This window comes from Trachypithecus francoisi, unplaced genomic scaffold (genome assembly GCF_009764315.1).
Source record: "Trachypithecus francoisi isolate TF-2019V2 unplaced genomic scaffold, Tfra_2.0 Lachesis_group13, whole genome shotgun sequence".
Lineage (NCBI taxonomy): Eukaryota > Metazoa > Chordata > Mammalia > Primates > Cercopithecidae > Trachypithecus > Trachypithecus francoisi.
The window spans coordinates 52,035,584-52,057,096 of record NW_022681458.1 but is presented as its reverse complement, the minus strand read 5'-3'; the positions used below and the strand labels follow the sequence as shown (position 1 = coordinate 52,057,096).

At 37.8% G+C, this 21,513-nt stretch overlaps 1 protein-coding gene across 1 annotated transcript in view; it reads left to right on the top strand.

The window, feature by feature from the left end:
• Positions 1-21,513, top strand: part of ANKAR (ankyrin and armadillo repeat containing) — a 72,825-nt gene that overhangs the window by 30,674 nt on the left and 20,638 nt on the right. The window contains exons 8-12 of the mRNA XM_033230883.1: positions 775-976; positions 2,678-2,886; positions 6,812-6,916; positions 15,072-15,313; positions 16,264-16,432. Of these exons, the coding sequence (XP_033086774.1) occupies positions 775-976; positions 2,678-2,886; positions 6,812-6,916; positions 15,072-15,313; positions 16,264-16,432 (927 nt within the window). The remainder of the gene's footprint in view (positions 1-774; positions 977-2,677; positions 2,887-6,811; positions 6,917-15,071; positions 15,314-16,263; positions 16,433-21,513) is intronic.

Here is a 21,513-nt window from a genome sequence, read left to right as displayed (position 1 = left end):
TCTCTGCTCACTACAACCTCTGCCTCCCAGGCTCAAGCGATTCTCCTGCCTCAGCCTTCCAAGTAACTAGGACTAGAGGCACACCCACCATGCCGTTAAATTTTTTTTTTGTATTTTTAGTAGACCCCAGTTTCACCATGTTGGCCAGGCTGGTCTCAAACTCCTGACCTCAGGTGATCCACCCGCCTCAGCTTTACAAAGTACTGGGATTACAGGCATGAGCCACTGTACTCGGCCCATTTTTGGGAATCTACCCAAATAATAAATATTCTATGTGCACTGGAAAAAAATAAAAGAAAAATGCCCATTGGATTTAGTGACATAGAGGTCTTTGTGAACATATATATATTTGAATTTCAAAGGATCTTATCTTCAACTAAAAAACATGAGTAAAATGGAAAATAAACAAGAAATAATTTACCATAAGACTATTTTACACATTTACTTAAATTTTCAAATATTTCACATTTTATTTTATTTTATTCAAATATTTAATATTTTAAATGTTACTCATTCTTCTTTGCTTATAAAGAAATAGGGATTTAAAAAAATTTTTGTTTTTTGTTTCTAAGTATGGATTTTTACTGGTCGGGATTTTTAATCCCAAGTTAAATAAAGGAATATAGGGTTGTCTAAATGTTTTTTTAATACTTACTTTGGAGATTTTATACCATACAATACTAAGCTCTGTGGATAGACATCAATAAGGCATTTAGGTTTTCTTTTAGGAATGTTAGTGCTTTGATCACTGAAGTAATTGTCCATCCATTCTAGGTCCAACACCTCTACACCTTGCCGCACAGGCTTGCTCATTAGAAACAACAGTCTGTCTACTGTGTTCCAAAGCTGATTACACGCTTTCTGAAAAAAGAGGCTGGATGCCGATTCACTTTGCCGCTTTCTATGACAACGTTTGCATCATTATTGCTCTCTGTAGGAAGGATCCTAGTTTGCTAGAAGCTGAGGCAACAGCTGAGTAAGTCATTAAGCATTTATATCAGGTTGAGGTTGATGTCTAGGCAATAATAAAAAAAACAAGAAGAAAGAAAATTAAATAGAATATAAATTTCTGCTTTTCATGGCTTGCCGCACACACTGCCACTAAAAGGCGATAGGCATGGGTGATTTGAAAGGTATGTGAGGCTTACTTTGCTATCCTTTCTACTCACTGTCTCCTCCTACCACTTATCATTAGAATTTATAAAGACAGGAGCTTCTATTAACCTATGCATGTTTTCTGGAAGAATAAGGACTAATCCCTAGGGAGTTTTTCCTAACCTTGTTCCAGTACTATGGTTCTGCAGATTAATTTTTCATGTTAAATGCTTTGCTTAGTGCCCTGGAAGAAGCCTGAGACTAGGGAGGAGAGAGTTGCTCTAAACTGAATCCTACACAACCAGGAGGCAGCCCTAGGACTTCAGATCAAAGGGGACAGGCTTTGGATTACAGGAGAAATATTTAGTAGTATCTAGAAGAGAAATACATTAAAAAGAATAAAATAACTTTGAAATTAAAAAATCCCAACACTCTTTTGTATTACAGTTTAGCTGCGGATTAGCATTTAGGGTAAAGGTGTAACTTCTGAAGGTACATTCTTGGCTAGAAATCTAAAGGCCAGGTCATTACTTTGGATCGCTGAGCCTGATTTAGGCATAGTTTCATTCAGGTTTTTCTAGGTCTTCGAGTAACCTTTCCACTATTATTCAGTGGTTTAGGGCTAGTATAACGGCTTGACAGTATAAGAGACATCAGCTTCCTCTTGTTGCTCTGAATATGTGGAAGCCACCAGAGGAAGCTGATGTCCCTCAGATGGCAACTCCTGCTTTCACCATCATGTCTGGCCATGAGAAGAAAGAAGAGGCCAGGTGCGGTGGCTCATGCCTGTCATTCCAGCACTTTGGGAGGCCAAGGCAGGCAGATCACTTGAGGTCAGGAGTTTGAGTCCAGTCTGGGCAAAAACCCGTCTCTACTAAAAATACAAAAATTAACCGGATATGGTGGTCCATGCCTGTAATCCTAGCTACTCCTGAGGCTGAGGCACGAGAATCACTTGAACCAGAGAGGCAGAGGCTGCAGTGAGCTGATGTCGCACCACTGCACTACAGCCTGGGTGACATAGTGAGACTCTATCTCAACAACAACAAAAAAGAAGCAGCAGCATCTGGGAAATGTAATATTGCACTGGATAGCCAAACAAAGTATCTTCACTATCTAAAAATCAGATAATGAGTTTTCGAGCAAAACTGTTAGTTTCTGCCACAGTGAGGAAGCTGGGATTTGAAAACTGGACTTGAAGCAATGGGTGTAATTAATTCCTGAGTCTCAGTTACATCATTTGTAAAATGGGCTGATGATATTTGCCTTGCTTTTTCCTTCACTTACGGAGTAGTTATAAGGCTTAAATAGGACAGTCTATTGTAAGAACTTTGTGTATTATCATCCTCCAAACAAATTATAAGGCATGATAATTAAGTTGGGGAGGTGGATAGGGACCCATAGTAAGGATGGCATGGCAAGGGAGGCAAATCGATTCATATGTAGATTACAGAAGATGAGAATTCCTAAGAACAGAAGGTGGTGGTGTAAGTCAGACTGCCTCCACTTGCAGCTTGAATAGTTTTACAAAAAGTAAATTTGACACTCTGTGTGTTTAATTGTTATGTTTCTTAATTTTTAGGAATCAGTGCACTCCACTGTTACTTGCTGCCACTTCAGGAGCACTGGACACTATTCAATACCTGTTTTCTATCGGTGCTAACTGGAGAAAAACAGATAGTAAAGGAAATAATATAATCCATTTATCAGTGTTAACATTTCATACAGAGGTTCTCAAATATATAATAAAATTAAATATTCCTGAACTCCCTGTGTGGAAAACTTTGGTAGGTGAGTATAGAGTATAATCTCTTTATAAATACATGTTCTGATTATTATTCAGTTTAATTATTGATACTCTGAGAGAAAACAAAATAATACGTGCATTATATTTTAAATATTTAAAAATCATGAAATAAACATTTTATTAAGACCAGAAATAAAAATACAAATAATAAAGAGCTGCATTTTTGTGTATGCAAATGTAGTTTTGTTTCCAAGTTAAAATCAAAGATCTGTGACCCAAACAGACTATATTTTACACAATTATATTTATTTTTATTTTCCAACTTTCTCCAGAAGTTCAAACATCTTCTTCATTAAAAAAAAAAAAGGAAAGAGGAAATTTTAAGTGAAAAATATTCCCTCCAACTTATTCCTTGCCTCCTAATTTTAGAGACAAATTTAGCAAAATCTTTTGTTATATTTTGACGAATGTTTTGTGAAAAATTCTGCTGGAGATTTTGTTTTCGGGTTTTTTTTTTTTTTTTTTCAAATTTGCATTCAGTCTAGCCAAAATAAGGGTAAGGGTCACTAGGTCCATTATATAGACATATCTAATTTTACTCCCTTTCAAGACTCCCCCTAAAATTACATGGAGATTAAGCAATACTAATAATACCACCAGCAGCAGACAAGCATTCAAGGGAAAACAAGAAAGGATGCAACAGCAATAAAATATTGGAAGATGGAAACAGATAGGCAAGACTTAGGACTTAGCCAGCCAGAGAAAATCATTCCAAGCCAACAGTGGGAAAGCTGAGAACCTCTTGGACTCACACCATAAATCCTCAAAAGGCTTGAGAACTGGCAGTGCCCATTAGGAGTGCTCTCCTCAGAGCCTAACTAGGAAAGACCTAAAGATGCCAAGGCTAGAATTCTCCCTAAGAAATAGAAAGGAGAGGGACCTGGGAAACTGGGAACCTTACCCAAGCGTGTAAAGCATAGGGAATTTCAAGGAAGACAGCAAGGGGAAGTTCCAGAATGGAACTGTGCATCCAGTTTAGAGAAAAAGATGGGAGGAATTATCAGTAGGTACAAGGAAAACTAAGCAGATGAAATACAGCAGTCTCCCCTTCTCAGCAGTTTTTCTTTCTGTGGTTTCGGTTACCTGCAGTATAGGACAATAAGATATTTTGAGAGAGAGGGATAGAGCACATTCATATAACTTCTGTTATTATATATTGTTGTAATCTATTATTAGTTATTGTTAAGCTATTACTATGCCTACATACTTTATTATAGATATGTATGTTCAGACAGTCTGGTTTGACTTACGGTTTTTGACTTTATAATTATGCAAAAGTGAACACATTCAGAAGAAACTGTACTTGCAGTCCTCATACAACCATTCTGTTTTTCACTTTTAGTACAGTATTCAATAAATTACATGAGTTATTAAATGCTCTATTATAAAATAGGCTTTGTGTTAGATCATTTTGCCAAGTTGTAGGGTAATGTAAGTATTCTAAGCACATTTAAGTTAAGCTAGGCTAAACTATGCTGTTTGGCAGATTAGGTTTATAAATGCTTTTCAATTTACAATATTTTCAACTTACAATGGGTTTATCAGGACATAACCACATCATTAGTTAAGAAGTATCTGTCTGGGAAAAAACATAGTATATACAGGGTTCAGTACTATCCTCAGTTTCAGGTATCCACTGGGGGTTTTGGAATGTATCCTGCAGATAAGGGGGGACTATTGTAAAATAAGGAAATTATTAGGCCGAGGCAGGTGGATCACGAGGTCAAGAGATAGAGAGCATCCTGGCCAACATGGTGAAAACCTGTCTCTACTAAAAATACAAAAATTAGCTGGGTGTGGTGGCACGCACCTGTAGTCCTAGCTCCTTGGGAGGCTGAGGCAGGAGAATCACTTGAACCTGGGAGGCAAAGGTTGCAGTGAACCGAGACTGTGCCACTACAGTCCATCCTAGTGACAGAGTGAGACTTCGTCTCAACATAAATTAATTAATTAATTAATTAAGGAAATTATTACCTGTTTAAAAAAAAAAGAGACACAACCATAGTACATTACAGTGCTCAGCTGTGAATAATAATTGTATAGACATCATGGAAGCACTTAACACTGATTTAACTAAAAGCTATAAATATGGAGAAAGGGAAGAGGAAAGAGCAATGTTGAAAGAGTTAATTTCCCATTTTTCATAACATGAAGTCAATGAAGTCTACATCAATGTAGCAAAACACAGCAATGTGTATAAATATGTAGAAATAAGGAGATTTATAAATCATAGAGGGTTATAGGGAAGAGTCTAAACCGATTGTATATGGAGTGATGAACACAGAAAAGTTGGGAGGGTGGGGCCAGGAACCACTAAGTTTTGTTATAGGCCATTTAGTAACATTTAACTCTGAATCATGCACATGTATCACTTTGATAAAAATAAAAAACTAAAGCCAAATAAGAGAAATGAATTGGAGAATGAGAACTGATTTTTTTCCAACAACTCATTTTAGGATGGGATAAAATATGTTTTTAAGATTTTCAACCCCATTCTACTGATTCAAGAAGTCTGGCTCAATACCTGACGTTGGAATTTACTAGGTACTGGGAACATATCCCAAATACTGGATATGAGCCCCAAGAGATATTGGAAAGTGTTTTCAATGTTTATTTGTGTACATTTGTATCATTTCGTAGTCTTGTTAGGAGGAAGTGAGAGGATCATCCTGTTACTTTTACTAGACTAAATCATTGTAAAAACCTACCTTAATAGTAGGAAGCTCTGCCCCCTAACAGGAATGGCCTAAAAGCACATAAAAATTCACCAGGGCTGCTGCTTCCTACAGCCATTGTGGGGAAAGTCCTGACAATGACACAAACAGAACAAACAACAGTGAGCATCTGGCCACTGCTGTTTTGCCTTGGGCCCTGCAATAGCTCTCCCTCCTCACACTACCCATTTCCACTATGTGTAAAAGAGAAATCAGTTTATTAGAGATCTCAGGATGAGTTCTTGGAGTAGAAGCTGAATTTTAAAAGAGAATGCCATGGAATGGTAGAGCCAAGCTAGATTTAGGACAGATTTGGTAATAGAGTGGCTGGCTAAAGATATGAGGAAAAGATAGTCTGTGTGTTTTTTCCTAGCACAATAGACATGTATATTTGTAATACCTTCTGTCTGTAGTACAAGTTCATCCAAGATTTTATTTAAAGTATCTTTTTTATACTCAGGAAATGTATAAAGCCTCATACCTAATTTAATGGATATTAAATTTTTATTGACAATACTGTGGATTACTTTGCTATTCTTGAAAACTCACATTCAAATTTTATTTAACAACTAATTTTAGCCAAGAGAGATGTATTATTTTCCAAGGGAATTTGAAGTGTGTGACCACCCAATCTAAGTCACTCAGACCAAAGATTAAAAATTTCCTCCAGGCATAGTAGCTCATGCCTGTAATCCTAGCACTTTGGGAGGCCAAGGCAAGTGGATTGTTTGAACCCAAGAGTTTGATACCAGCCTGGGCCACATGGCAAAATGCTGTTTCTGCAAAAAATACAAAAATTAGCTGGGCATGGTGATGCACTCCTGTCGTCTCAGCTACTAGGGAGGCTGAGATGGTAGATCACCTGAGCCCAGGGAGATTCAGGCTGCAGTGAGCTGTGATCATGCCATTGCACTCCAGCCTGGGCAACAAATTGAGACCCCATCTGAAAAAAAGAAATTTCAGGATTTTTTCACTTACTGTATAGACTATAAACCTCAAAGATCATGGGCTGATGGAATTTGTCACTACTTCACAGGGAGCTGTGCACAGAGGGGAATTTAATGCATGCAGTTGGTGGTAATAGTAGTGACCTCAACCCTTGGTTTTACTTAGCTGGTACAAAAAACAGAATCAAGCATTTCATTGCCTCTTGTATAAATTACAGCTGTGTTTTTCTGTTGAACACTTTAAACAGAAATGTTACAGTCTGAAAGCTATAAACGAAGGATGATGGCTGTCATGTCCTTGGAAGTAATTTGCTTAGCAAATGATCAATACTGGAGATGTATTTTGGATGCAGGTGATGCAAACTCTATTAACTATCTTTTTAAAATGCTATTTTATGTAGAGCTGTATTTTATTCATCAGTCATTTTTAAATATATTTTTGATTATAGAGGAAAAATTTTAGTAGATTTTAAGTTTCTTTTGCTAAGATCACATCATTTACCTGTCAACCATATATTTTATTTTCCACATGGAAGCTGCACAGGATCAAAAAACTATATTAATTCTATTTGTCTAAAAGCTCAAAAACTTAAAAACTGATGTTAAGTATTAATTTAACTTTTAAATTACTTTATCACACTACTTTTATATTTACTTTCATTTAGAAATTATGCCTATTCTATACTTTGCACAATTTACTTTTGAAATTAAAAATAGCAGATTTAGTGTCAGGTCTGCTGTGTAACTAGCTCTGCATTTAGAACTTAAGATAATTGCTTAACCTCTCTTAGTTTAGTTTACTCACTAATAAAATGGCTCTACTGGGGTCCGTTCCAACATAATTGCTTAACCTCTCTTAGTTTAGTTTACTCACTAATAAAATGGCTCTACTGGGGTCCGTTCCAACATGGCCGAATAGGAACAGCTCCGGTCTGCAGCTCCCAGCGTGACTGGCACAGAAGACAGGTGATTTCTGCGTTTCCAACTGAGGTACCTGGTTCATCCGACTGGGACTGGTTGGACAGTGGGTGCCACCCACAAAGGGCGAGCCTAAGCAGGGCAGACATCACCTCACCCGGGAAGCACAAGGGGTTGGGGGATTTCCCTTTCCTAGCCAAGGGAAGCTGTGACAGACTGTACCTGAAAAAATGGGGCACTCGCACCCAAATACTGTGTTTTTCCAACGATCTTAGCAAACAGCACACCAGGAGATTACATCCCACACCTGGCTCGGCAGGTCCCACACCCACGGAGCCTTGCTCACTGCTAGCGCAGCAATCTGAGATGGACCTGCAAGGCAGCAGTCTGGCTGGGGGAGGGGCATCCGCCATTGCTGAGGCTTTAGTAGGTAAACAAAGCAGTCAGGAAGCTCAAACTGGGTAGAACCCACTGCAGCTCACCAAGGCCTGCTGCCTCTGTAGACCCCACCTCTGGGGGCAGGGCATAGCTAAACAAAAGGCAGCAGAAACTTCTGCAGACTTAAACGTCCCTGTCTGACAGCTTTGAAGAGAGCAGTGGTTCTCCCAGAATGGTGTTTGAGCTCTGAGAATGGACAGATTGCCACATCAAGTGGGTCCCTGACCTCCTTGTAGCCTAACTGAGAGACACCTCCCAGTAGGGGCTGACTGATACCTCATACAGGCGGGTGCCCCTCAGGGACGAAGCTTCCAAAGGAATGATCAGGCAGCAATGTTTGCTGTTCTGCAATTTTTTCTGTTCTGCAGCCACTGCTGGTGATATCCAGGCAAACAGGGTCTGGAGTGGACCTCCAGCAAACTCCAACAGACCTGCAGCTGAGAGACCTGTTAGAAGGAAAACTAACAAACAGAAAGGAATAGCATCAACATCAACAAAAAGGACATTTACACCAAAACACCATCTATAGGTCACCAACATCTACATCAAAGACCAAAGGTAGATAAAACCACAAAGATGGGGAGAAACCAGAACAGAAAAGCTTAAAATTCTAAAAACCAGAGTGCCTCTTCTCTTGCAAATGATTACAGATCCTCACCAGCAACGGAACAAAGCTGGACAGAGAATGACTTTGATCAGTTGACAGAAGTAGGCTTCAGAAGGTCGGTAATAACAAACTTCTCTGAGCTAAAGAAGGAGGTTCAAACCCATCGCAGGGAAGGTAAAAACCTTGAAAAAAGATTAAATGAATGGCTAACTAGAATAAACAGTGTAGAGAAGACCTTAAATGACCTGATGGAGCTGAAAACCATGGCACGAGAAATACATGACACATGCACAAGCTTCAATAACTGATTCGATCAAGTGGAAAAAAGGGCATCAGTGACTGAAGATCAAATTAATGAAATAAACCAAGAAGTGAAGTTTAAAGAAAAAACAGTGAAAAGAAACAAACAAAGCCTCCAAGAAATATGGGACTATGCGAAAAGACCAAATCTACGTCTGATTGGTGTACCTGAAAGTGAAGAGGAGAATGGAACCAAGTTGGAAAACACTCTTCAGGATATTATCCAGGAGAACTTCCCCAACATAGCAAGGAAGGCCAACATTCAATTCAGGAAATACAGAGAACATCACAAAGATACTCCTCGAAAAGACCAACCCCAAGACACATAATTGTCAGATTCACCAAGGTTGAAATGAAGGAAAAAATGTTAAGGGTAGCTACACAGAAAGGTCAGGTTACCCACAAAGGGAAGACCATCAAACTAACAGCTCTCTCGGCAGAAACTCTACAAGCCAGAAGAGAGTGGGGGCCAATATTGAACATTCTTAAAGAAAATAATTTTCAACTCAGAATTTCATATCCAGCCAAACTAAGCTTCATAAGTGAAGGAGAAATAAAATCCTTTACAGACAAGCAAATGCTGAGAGATTTTGTCACCACCAGGCCTGCCTTACAAGAGCTCCTGAAGGAAGTACTAAACATGGAAAGGAACGCCCAGTACCAGTCAATGCAAAAACATGCCAAATTGTGAAGATCATTGATGCTAGGAGGAAACTACATCAACTAACAGGCAAAATAACCAGCTAACATCATAATGACAGGATAAAATTCACACATAACAATATCAACTTTAAATGTAAATGGGCTAAATGCCCCAATTAAAAGACAAAGACTGGCAAATTGGATAAAGAGTCAAGACCCATCCATGTGCTGTATTCAGAAGACCCATCTCATATGCAGAGACACACATAGGCTCAAAATAAAGGGATGGAGGAAGATCTACCAAGCAAATGGAAAGCAAAATAAAGCAGGGGTTGCAATTCTAGTCTCTGATAAAATAGACTTTAAACCAACAAACATCAAAAGAGACAAAGAAGGCCATTACATAATGGTAAAGGGATCAATTCAACAAGAAGAGCTAACTATTCTAAATATATATGCACCCGTATACAGGAGCACCCAGATTCATAAAGCAAGTCCTTAGAGGCCTACAAAGAGACTTAGATTCCCACACAATAGTAATGGGAGAATTTAACACCACACTGTCAATATTAGACAGATCAACGAGACAGAAAGTTAACAAAGATATCGAGGACTTGAACTCAGCTCTGCACCAAGTGGACCTAATAGACATCTACAGAACTCCCACCCCAAAGCAACAGAATATACATTCTTCTCAGCACCACACTGCACTTGTTCCAAAATTGACCACATAGTTGGAAGTAAAGCACTCCTCAGCAAATGTAAAATAACAGAAATCACAACAAACTGTCTCTCAGACCACAGTGCAATCAAACTAGAACTCAGGATTAAGAAACTCACTCAAAACCGCACAACTACATGGAAACTGACCAACCTGCTCCTGAATGACTACTGGGTAAATAAAAAAATGAAGGCAGAAATAAAGATGTTCTTTGAAACCAATGAGAACAAAGACACAATGTACCAGAATCTCTGGGACAGATTTAAAGCAGTGTGTAGAGGGAAATTTATAGCACTAAATGCCCACAAGAGAAAGCAGGAATTGGTCGGGCGCGTTGGCTCACGCCTGTAATTCCAGCACTTTGGGAGGCTGAGGTGGGCAGATCGCAACCATCCTGGCTAACATGGTGAAACCCCATCTCTACTAAAAATACAAAAAAATTAGCCAGACTTGGTGGTGGGCACCTGTAATCCCAGCTACTTGGGAGGCTGAGACAGGACAATGGCGTGAACCCCAGAGGTGGTGCTTGCAGTGAGCCGAGATCGCACCACTGCACTCTAGCCTGGGCTACAGAGTGAGACTCCATCTCAAAAAAAAAAAAAAAAAAAAAAAAAAAAAAAGAGAAAGCGGGAAAGATCTAAAATCGATACCTAATATCACAATTAAAAGAACTAGAGAAGCAAGAGCAAATAAATTCAAAAGCTAGCAGAAGGCAAGAAATAAAGATCAGAGCAGAACTGAAGGAGATAGAGACACCAAAAACCCCTCAAAAATTCAGTGAATCCAAGGAACTTGTTTGTTGAAAAGATCAACAAAACTGATAGACCGCTAGCAAGACTAGTAAAGAAGAAAAGAGAGAAGAATCACATAGATGCAATAAAAAATGATAAAGGGGATATCACCACCAACCCCACAGAAAAACAGACTACCATCAGAGATACTATAAACACCTCTACACAAATAAACTAGAAAATCTAGAAGAAATGGATAAATTCCTGGACACATACACCCTCCCAAGACTAAACCAGAAATAAGTTGAATCTCTGAATAGACCAATAACAGGCTCTGAAATTGAGGGAATAATAGCCTACCAACCAAAAAAAGTCAACGACCAGATGGATTCATAGCCAAATTCTACCAGAGATACAAAGAGGAGCTGGTACCATTCCTTCTGAAACTATTCCAATTAACAGAAAAAGAGAGAATCCTCCCTAACTCATTTTATGAAACCAGCATCATCCTGATACCAAAGCCTGGCAGAGACACAACAAAAAAAGAGAATTTTAGATCACTATCCCTGATGAACATTGATGCGAAAATCCTCAGTAAAATACTGGCAAACCGAATCCAGCAGCACATCAAAAAGCTTATCCACCATGATCAAGTCGGCTTCATCCCTGGGATGCAAGGCTTGTTCAACATCTGTAAATCAATAAATGTAATCCATCACATAAACAGAACTAATGACAAAAACTACATGATTATGTCAATAGATGCAGAAAAGGCCTTTGACAAAATTCAACAGCCCTTCATGCTAAAAACTCTCAATAAACTAGGTATTGATGAAATGTATCTCAAAATAATAAGAGCTATTTACGACAGACCCACAGCCAATATCATACTGAATTGGCAAAAACTGGAAGCATTCCCTTTGAAAACTGGCACAAGACAGGAATGCCCTCTCTCACCACTCCTATTCAACATAGTGTTGGAAGTTCTGGCCGGGGCAATCAGGCAAGAGAAACAAATAAAGGATATTCAATTAGGAAAAGAGGAAGTCGAATTGTCCCTGTTTGCAGATGACATGATTGTAGATTTAGAAAACCCCATCATCTCAGCCCAAAATCTCCTTAAGCTGATAAGCAACTTTAGCAAAGTCTCAGGATACAAAATCAATGTGCAAAAATCACAAGCATTCCTGTACATCAATAACAGACTAACAGAGAGCCAAATCATGAGTGAACTCCCATTCACAATTGCTACAAAGAGAATAAAATACCTAGGAAACCAACTTACAAGGGATGTGAAGGACCTCTTTAAGGAGAACTTCAAACCACTGCTCAATGAAATAAAAGAGGACACAAACAAATGGAAGAACATTCCATGCTCATGGATAGGAAATCTGTGATTTCCTGAAATATTGTGAAAATGACCATTATTGCCCAAGGTAATTTATAGATTCAACGCCATCCCCATCAAGCTAGTGATGACTTTCTTCACAGAATTGGAAAAAACTACTTTAAAGTTCACATGGAACCAAAAAAGAGCCTGCATTGCCAAGACAATCCTAAGCAGAAAGAACAAAGCTGGAGGCATCACACTACCTGACTTCAAACTATACTACAAAGCTACAGTAACCAAAACAGCAGGATACTGTTACCAAAACAGAGGTATAGACCAATGGAACAGAACGGAGGCCTCAGAAATATCACCACACATCTACAACCATCTGATCTTTGACAAACCTGACAAAAACAGGAAACGGGGAAAGGATTCCCTATTTAATAAATGGTGCTGGGAAAACTGGCTAGCCATATGTAGAAACCTGAAACTGGATCCCTTCCTTACACCTTATACAAAAATTAATTCAAGATGGATTAAAGACTTAAATGTTAGACCTAAAACCATAAAAATCCTTGATGAAAACCTAGGCAATACCATTCAGGACATAGGCATGGACAAGGACTTCATGACTAAAACACCAAAAGCAACGGCAACAAAAGCCAGAATAGACAAATGGGATCTAATTAAACTAAAGAGCTTCTGCACAGCAAAAGAAACTACCATCAGATTGAACAGGCAACCTACAGAATGGGAGAAAATTTTTGCAATCTACCTATCTGACAAAGGGCTAATATCCAGAATCTACAGAGAACGTAAACAGATTTGTAAGAAAAAAAAAAAAAAAACCCATCAAAAAGTGGGCAAAGGATATGAACAGACACTTCTCAAAGAAGATATTTGTGCAGCCAACAGACACATGAAAAAATGCTCATCATCACTGGTCATCAGAGAAATGCAAATCAAAACCACAATGAGATACCATCTCACATCTGTTAGGATGGCAATCATTAAAAAGTCAGGAAACAACAGATGCTGGAGAGGATGTGGAGAAATAGTAATGCTTTTACACTATTGGTTGAAGTGTAAACTAGTTCAACCGTTGTGGAAGACAGTGTGGCGTTTCCTCAAGGATCTAGAACTAGAAATACCATTTGACCCAGCAATTCCATTACTGGGTATATACCCAAAGCATTATAAATCATGCTACTATAAAGACACATGCACACATAGGTTTATTGTGGCACTATACACAGTAGCAAAAACTTGGAACCAACCCAAATGTCCATCAGTGATAGACTGGATTAAGAAAATGTGGCATGTATACACCATGGAATACTATGCAGCCATAAAAAAGGATGAGTTCATGTCCTTTGCAGGGACATGGATGAAACTGGAAACCATCATTCTGAGCAAACTATCACAAGGACAGGAAACCAAACACCACATGTTCTAACTCATAGGTGGGAACTGAACAATGAGAACAGTTGGACACAGGGTGGGAAACATCACACACCAGGGCCTGTTGAGGGATGGGGGGAGGGGGAGGGACAGCATTAGGGGAAATACCTAACATACATGAGGAGTTAATGGGTGCAGCAAACAAACATAGCAAATGTGCACCTATGTAACAAGCCTGCACGTTGTACACATGTATCCTAGAACTTAAAGTATAATAAAATAAATAAATAAATAAAATGGCTCTACCCCATAGGATTGTTTTGAGAATAGCACTGTCTGGAATAGCTTTCTGAAATGTTGAAAATGTTCGGCTGGGCATGGTGGCTTGTGCCTGTAATCCCAGCACTTTGGGATGCCAAGGCAGGAGGATAGCTTGAGCCCAGGAGTTTGAGACCAGTCTGGGCAACATAGTGAGACCCTGTCTTTGTCTTTATGTCTATCTATATCTCCATCTATCTATCTATCTATCTACACACACACACACACAAAGAAAATGTTCTATTTGAAAATGTCCAATATGGTAGCCACTACCATAAGGTGGTTATTGAATGCACGTGAAATGCTTCATAAATATTAAATGAATAAATTAAAATTTGATTGATCATAGATAGTCCCCTAATATGTTCCTGAAAATCTGTACAAAAAGCTCTATATCCAAAAGGTGAGCTATAGACTTAAAGAAGTGGCGAGGGAAGTTTCATTTCAGGTAGCTAAATAAATAAAGTCTTTATTATATCTATTATATTTTCTGTCATTTTGTGTGTGTCTTATAAGGTGCTTTCTGCTTAACATTGAATTGATGTAAGTATAACAGTCATCAAACTGAAGCCAGATTTTCTATTTTCACTATGCCCAATGATTTCTATCTTTGAGCCAATTGTAATTAATGAGACTAATGTTGCATTTTACTAGATTCAGCACTTTTTGTTTTTCACATGCTGGTATAAAATAAGGATAAAATATAATAAAATGCTCAAATAATTGCATAAGCAGTGCCATACAAAGTTGATGCAATAACCAAAACTGAACTGTACCATGTTGTAGCACAAAGAATTTATCAATAATCTTAAGCCAGAATTCAGTGTTTCAATGGTGGCTTAAGGTTACTAATATAAAATGCATGATCACTCTCTGTGAAAATCAAATGTATGAACAATGAGAGCTGCCCATACCAAAGACAAGATGGAAAGTTTCTTCATATAGTTTCAAATGATAATTTTATAAATATTTTATACAATTATTTCATAATTATTTATATTATAATGCCCATAAATATTATTTAAATATTGCCATGATAAATTGACTTAAATGGTTACCAATAATTCATGCTTTTTTTTTTTTTTTGCTCTTTTCATTACAGGCACCATTCCTGCCTTAATCAATCTATTAAAAAGTTCCAAAATAAAACTGCAGTGCAAAACTGTTGGGTTATTGAGTAATATCTCAACCCACAAAAGAGCAGTGCATGCTTTGGTAGAAGCGGGAGGCATTCCATCTCTAATCAACCTACTGGTTTGTGATGAGCCTGAAGTACAGTCTCGCTGTGCTGTCATTCTATATGATATTGCTCAATGTGAAAACAAGGATGTTATTGCCAAATATGTAAGTTTTTTTCATAGACCATTATTTTTGACTGACAATAACTCCCTCATATAGAAGTTACAAAAATAGAAACCCATGTTGCTATTCAATGACAAAACTCTCAGGGAAGAATACAGCAGGGAAGAGGGAGAGAGAGGGCGTGCCTGATGAAAAATGCTCCACTGAAAAGTTGGCATTTGAGTACAGTCCAGAAGTAGATGAGGGAGTATTTTCTTAAGTTAGTATATGTCGATTGCTTCTTGCTGTTTACCAATTACCAGTGCAGTGTCTACAATGGCAAATATTTCCTAATGGGGCAATATATTCAATCAATCTTATTTACTTCACTTAGATAGCTATATTAACTGTCACATAATGTTTCTTACCAATAGACACATTTGTTTGTGGCACTCATTCTCTCCTAAATAGTTATTTACAGCAAGAAAGATTACAGACTTGTGTTTCCCTCCCTTCCTTCCTTCTTCCTTCCTTCCTTCCTTCCTCCTTCCTTCCTTCCTTCCCTCCCTCCCTCCCTCCTCCCTCCCTCCCTCCCTCCCTCCCTCCCTCCCTCCCTTCTTTCTTTCTTTCTTTCTTCTTTCTTTCTTCTTTCTTTCTTCTTTTTTAGACAGTCTTCTCTGTCACCAGGCTAGGGTGCAATAGTACAATCTTGGCTCACTGCAACCTCCGCCTCCCAGGTTCAAGCTATTCTCCTGCCTCAGCCTCTCAAGTAGCTGGAACTACAGGCATGCACCACCACGCCCGGCTAATTTTTGTATTTTTAGTAGAGACTGGGTTTCACCATGCTGGCCAGGATGGTCTTGATCTCTTGACCTCGTGATCCACCTGCCTTGGCCTCCCAAAGTGCTGGGATTACAGGTGTGAGCCACCACGTCCAGCCAACTTGTATTTCTAAATAAAGATTACATTTATCTTAAACTAATTCAAATGTAATTGTTTTTGTTTATTTTTAGAATGGAATCCCAAGTCTGATAAATCTATTGAACTTAAACATAGAAAATGTGCTAGTAAATGTAATGAACTGTATACGGGTATTATGTATAGGAAATGAAAACAACCAAAGAGCTGTCAGAGAACATAAAGGCCTCCCGTATCTTATCAGATTTCTGAGTTCTGATTCAGGTGAGCTTCTATCTCTGTATTATTTTATAATGACCAGATATATTAAGTGAAGCAAACATGGGGTTTGACTTGTCCTATATGAATAGATGTCTTGAATCTGTCTTTGAATAGATCTAAACATGTGTAATATAACCTTAATATCTAAAACACAAATTTATTTTTCCTAACTGCTAAACTATATAGATAACAGTTAAGTTTATTTATTTTTATTTTATTTTATTTTATTTTATTTTTCTCAAGATGGAGTCTTGCTCTGTTGCCCAGGCTGGAGTGCAGTGGTGTGATCTCAGCTCACTGCAACATCTGCCTCCCGGGTTCAAGCAATTCTTCTGTCCCAGCCTCCTGATTACAGGCAGGCATCACCACGCCCGGCTAATTTTTGTATTTTTAGTAGAAACAGAGTTTCACCAGTTGGCCAGGCTGGTCTCAAACTCCTGACCTTGTGATCTGCCCGACACAGCCTCCCAAAGTGCTGGGATTACAGGTGTGAGCCACCATGCCCAGCAGAAAACAGTTAAATTTAAACTGCTGGGCTTATAAAAATAATTGACTGTCAAAGGCATATTCTTTTAAAAAGTTTAATTATACATGTTTACAATGGAAATACTGGCATGGATGATTTTAAAAATACATACAATATGACTAGGAGAGTATATGCTACCTTGGGTGAATAGTACACATATTGATCATGGGTAGCTATTTTGCAAGTGACAACAAGGGCTTCAGATTTGTTAGATATTTGATGTCAAAATTCAAGGTTATCGGGAAGTATTAGGCCAATTATCAGTTCTAAAGTACATCTCAGTACCAAGAAAATCAAAAGCCATGAGGCAGTTTCTGCAGCTACTGCAAATGGTCTCCTGGGTTCTGTAAGAATAATCTCATTCCAGTCAGCAGATGTAACAGTGTAAGCTCCAAGTATATGGTTTCCCCCAAATGTGGGGGAAGAGAAAATTGAGAAGAACTTGCCCTTTTTCTTCCTGCTCAATATATCATTTGGCTTCCTCTTCCAGTTAACCAGGAATAAATACAAAATAAATACATTGGTTAAATGTAAGTTAAGATTTAAGAATAAGGGGAATGTAGAAGTGATCTTTCCTTTACTTTAAAACTTCAAATTTAAGCAAGTGTCATCTTCTAAGAACCTCTATCACGTGGTGACATCATTTGAAAGCCCTCTCCTTTCATAACAAATTCCTTATGATCTCTCTGTTCAAGTGTTCTTCCATTGCTTACTATGCTTTACTTTATCCTTTAAGAATAGCATTAGAGGTCAGGTGCGGTGGCTCACACCTATGATCCCAGCATTTTGGGAGGCTGAGGCAGATCACTGAGGTCACGAGTTCAAGACCAGCCTGGCCAACATGGTGAAACCCCATCTCTACTAAAATACAAAAATTAGCTGGGCATGGTGGTGCATGCCTGTAATCCCAGCTACTCAGGAGGCTGAGGCAGGAGAATTGCTTGAATTCAGGAGGCGGAGGTTGCAGTGAGTTGAGATTGCACCACTGCACTCCAGCCTGGGCAACAGAGTGAGAATCCATCTCAAAAAAAAAAAAGGAAAAAAGAATAACATTAAAGAGGGTCAGCTTTTATGTATATTTTAAACCTATAATTTTTACTCATTTATAGTCATTCTTTATCTCTTTTTTTGTTTGTGTTTTATCTAACTAATTAAAATTTAAATATAGGGACTAGATCTTCTCTTCCTATTTTCCTTTTCTCAATCCCAGATGCTGTAACAAAGTACAAATTGTAGCAGCAATTTGAATAAATAACAAATGAGTTCATTCATGAAAGAAAACTATGGTATGAAATACATTATTGAAATAAAAGTATTTTTTCCTACACCATAATCTACATTATCTCCTCACTCCAATGAAGATAATTTAAAATAAATTTTAATTATTTTTTTCTTTTTAGGTAAGCCCCCCTATATAACTTTAGTGCTTTAGCAAATAGTCCTCTTGGATGTTAGCTGGGTTGTTAAGGTATAGGAGATCAAAAAGGCATATTATTAATTCCAGTGTCTTCTTTACCATGTGAGCTACTCTAAGATTTCATGTATTAAAATGGTCCCAAAGTAGATTTACATATAGTTTCTTGAAAAGATGGATCTGTTAACATCTCCTTAGTCTGAGTCTCTATGTCCAGAGCAAGCCTACCCTTGCTAAATTTGGTTTGTTTTAGGCCTTTCCTTCACCCATTTAGTTGCTTATATTCACATTCTTATATACATGTATTCATGTATACATGCTTTCATTCCTACAATGCTTCTGATTTCATATGGCACCCAACTTTTCTGTTCTGTGTTAATAACAAAAGTTTATATGACACCACCACAGAAACTCAAATATGTAACAAAAGCATACAGAATGCTTTTTCAGTTTCAAACTGAGAAAAACTTAAAAGATCACCTCATTTTTTTCTTGAAATGATTAGTCACATATTTCTGCAGAAATTGATTTTCTCCAGACCCTTTGTGATGTTATACAATATGTAGTGTTATATACTCCTAACATTCTAAAATCTGAAAACTTTGGAATTATGACCCCAAAAGTTGTAGATAAAGTCTGCCTTCACCATTAGTCCTCCTTTACGCAACTCTTAAAGTTGGAGTTCCTTAAGCTTCCATTCTTGTCATGCTGCTGCTTTCACCCAGCGTACCCTTCTTTAACTCTTATTCACTCCAAAGGAACTCTACTAGGTTTACAATCTGTTCTTCCCAGTTCTTTATCCACATCGCTGACGTCTTCCCTGAGCTTTAGAGCTACTTTGGATTACTGAATAGCTTAGTAAAGATACTTCCATTCCTTTCAGAATTTGGGTCCAAATGAGAAATAGACAGGAATCAAATAGAGATCAAAACTTCAGCCTTATTGTTGGAAAGCTTGCTTTGAGAAAACAACAAAAAGTGCCAAAAAGAACCTAAACCATGCATTTGCAATGACTCATTCTTCAAACTAAAAAAATTATGTAACTCACTATTTTTCTCATGGGGAAGAATGAGTAAGGGGTAAACTTTTATTTTTAATATTTCTGAGTTGGCTATGAGTGGAGGAATTTCTACTTTTTGTACTGATGCAGGAATATTGGGTAAGGGAAAGAATGGTTTCCCCCATACTCTCTTAATTTTATTAATCTTTCAGGGTTAACATTCCAAGTGTTACTTGAGTGATCTAACTAAAATGTAAAGTTGATCATATCTTCTTCTTTAAAGTACTCAGTGACTGTCACCTAGAACATGATCCGCATTTCCAGCATGGCCTATAAGCCCTTTTTACTTTCCTACTTCAAAAGGAAATGACTTCCTGTCACTCCCTTTTTCTCTGATATTACTCTCAAGTAATATTTAACTTACTGCTTTGTTCTTTACTCTGGCCTTTTCTTTTGTTCCACAAGGTCAAGGACCTTGTTTTGTTGGTTCACCATTGTTTCCCTAGTACCTGGGACAGTGTCTAGCATATAGCTATTCAATAAATATGCACTAAATAAATGATTAGATGATTAAATGAAGAAAATGCTCATAACAATAAAAATAGTTAATGTGTTTGACATAAATTGATATAAAGTGGGTGTAGAAGTTGGTATGAACAATAAGGCCTTAATAGAGAGATAATTAACCTTGATAGTATATGAAAAAACAAATGCTGGATTATAGAGCATCTAAAGGATATTGGTAGCTACATGAATGCACAAACACTTTTCTATCTAGTTTTGCTTTTGGAAATATATTGATATTCTACACAATAAAAAATTAAATGTACAGGCTGGGGGAAATGAAAACTGAAAGAAATAAACAAATGATATAACTAGATTTAAAAAGAAAAAATGAACACAAATAATTTTAAACCCAGTCCATTATATACCCTCTTTCTAAGGGTAAACACAAAACAAACTACACACAGATTTTGAGTTCTTTTTAGTGAGCTTGTATGTCATAGTGATATGGGTAGAACAATTCTGAACTCACATGATAAGTACTGTAGGACTGAAGAAATGAATAAATGTGTTGATATTATTGGGTTCTTACTGTGCAAAGAAATGTGCAGAATGTAGGAAAGCAATAAAGAACCCTGTGGGGTTGGATTGGAATCGGAAATGTATGTGTGTATGTATGAGTGTGTGTGTATACACATATACATATATATGTATACATATTTGGATTTATACACACACACATACATATACACATACACATATACATATGATCCAGAAGCAATGATATTCCAGTAGCAGTGAGCATACCAAGCACCCAAATCTTGGTTTCTAAATATCATCCCTCATTAAAAGGAACCAGAGCTTCTTGGAGAAATAGTTGATTCCAGGGCAGGGGCAGAGAAGGTATATGGTGAGTCAGGAACATCATCATATGGTGACAAAGTAATAAAATCCTTTTTTTTTTTTTTTTTTAAAAAAAGGAGGCATATCTATAGGACACAAGGACAACCTGAAGGGGCTCCCACTGGCCAAATCTTAGACAATTTGAGTAACAACATAAATAAGAAAATACACCAGGCACAGTGGCTCATGCCTATAATCCCAGCACTTTGCGGGGCCAAGACGGGCAGATAGCTTGAGCTCATGAGTTCAACACCAGCCTGGGCAACATGGCAAAACCTCATCTCTACTAGAAATGCAAAAATGAGCTGGGCGTGGTGGCACATGCCTGTATTCCCAACTACTTGGGAGGCTGAGGTGGGAGGATTGCTTGAGCCTGGGAGGCAGAGGTTGCAGTGAGCTGAGTTCGTGTCACTGAATTCTAGCCTGGGTGACAGAGTGAGACCTTTTCTCAAAAATAAATAAATAAAATAAAATAAAATAAAATTAATGGGTTATAACTCATTGAATAAAATAGGAGCCTGTGCCCTCATCCTGATGAAAATTGGATAAACAAGGAAACAAATAAATAGAGAATAAGGTAGGGCTCTTCCCTATAGCAGAATGTCAACTGACAAATGTGAAGGAGTGGTAGATTTAGAAAATTAGTATTTTGCAAACAGCATAGTAAAGATTGGTTCAGGCAAAAATTATAAATGGTTGCTAAATCTTGGAGGCAAATTTTGATATTTACAAGTGTT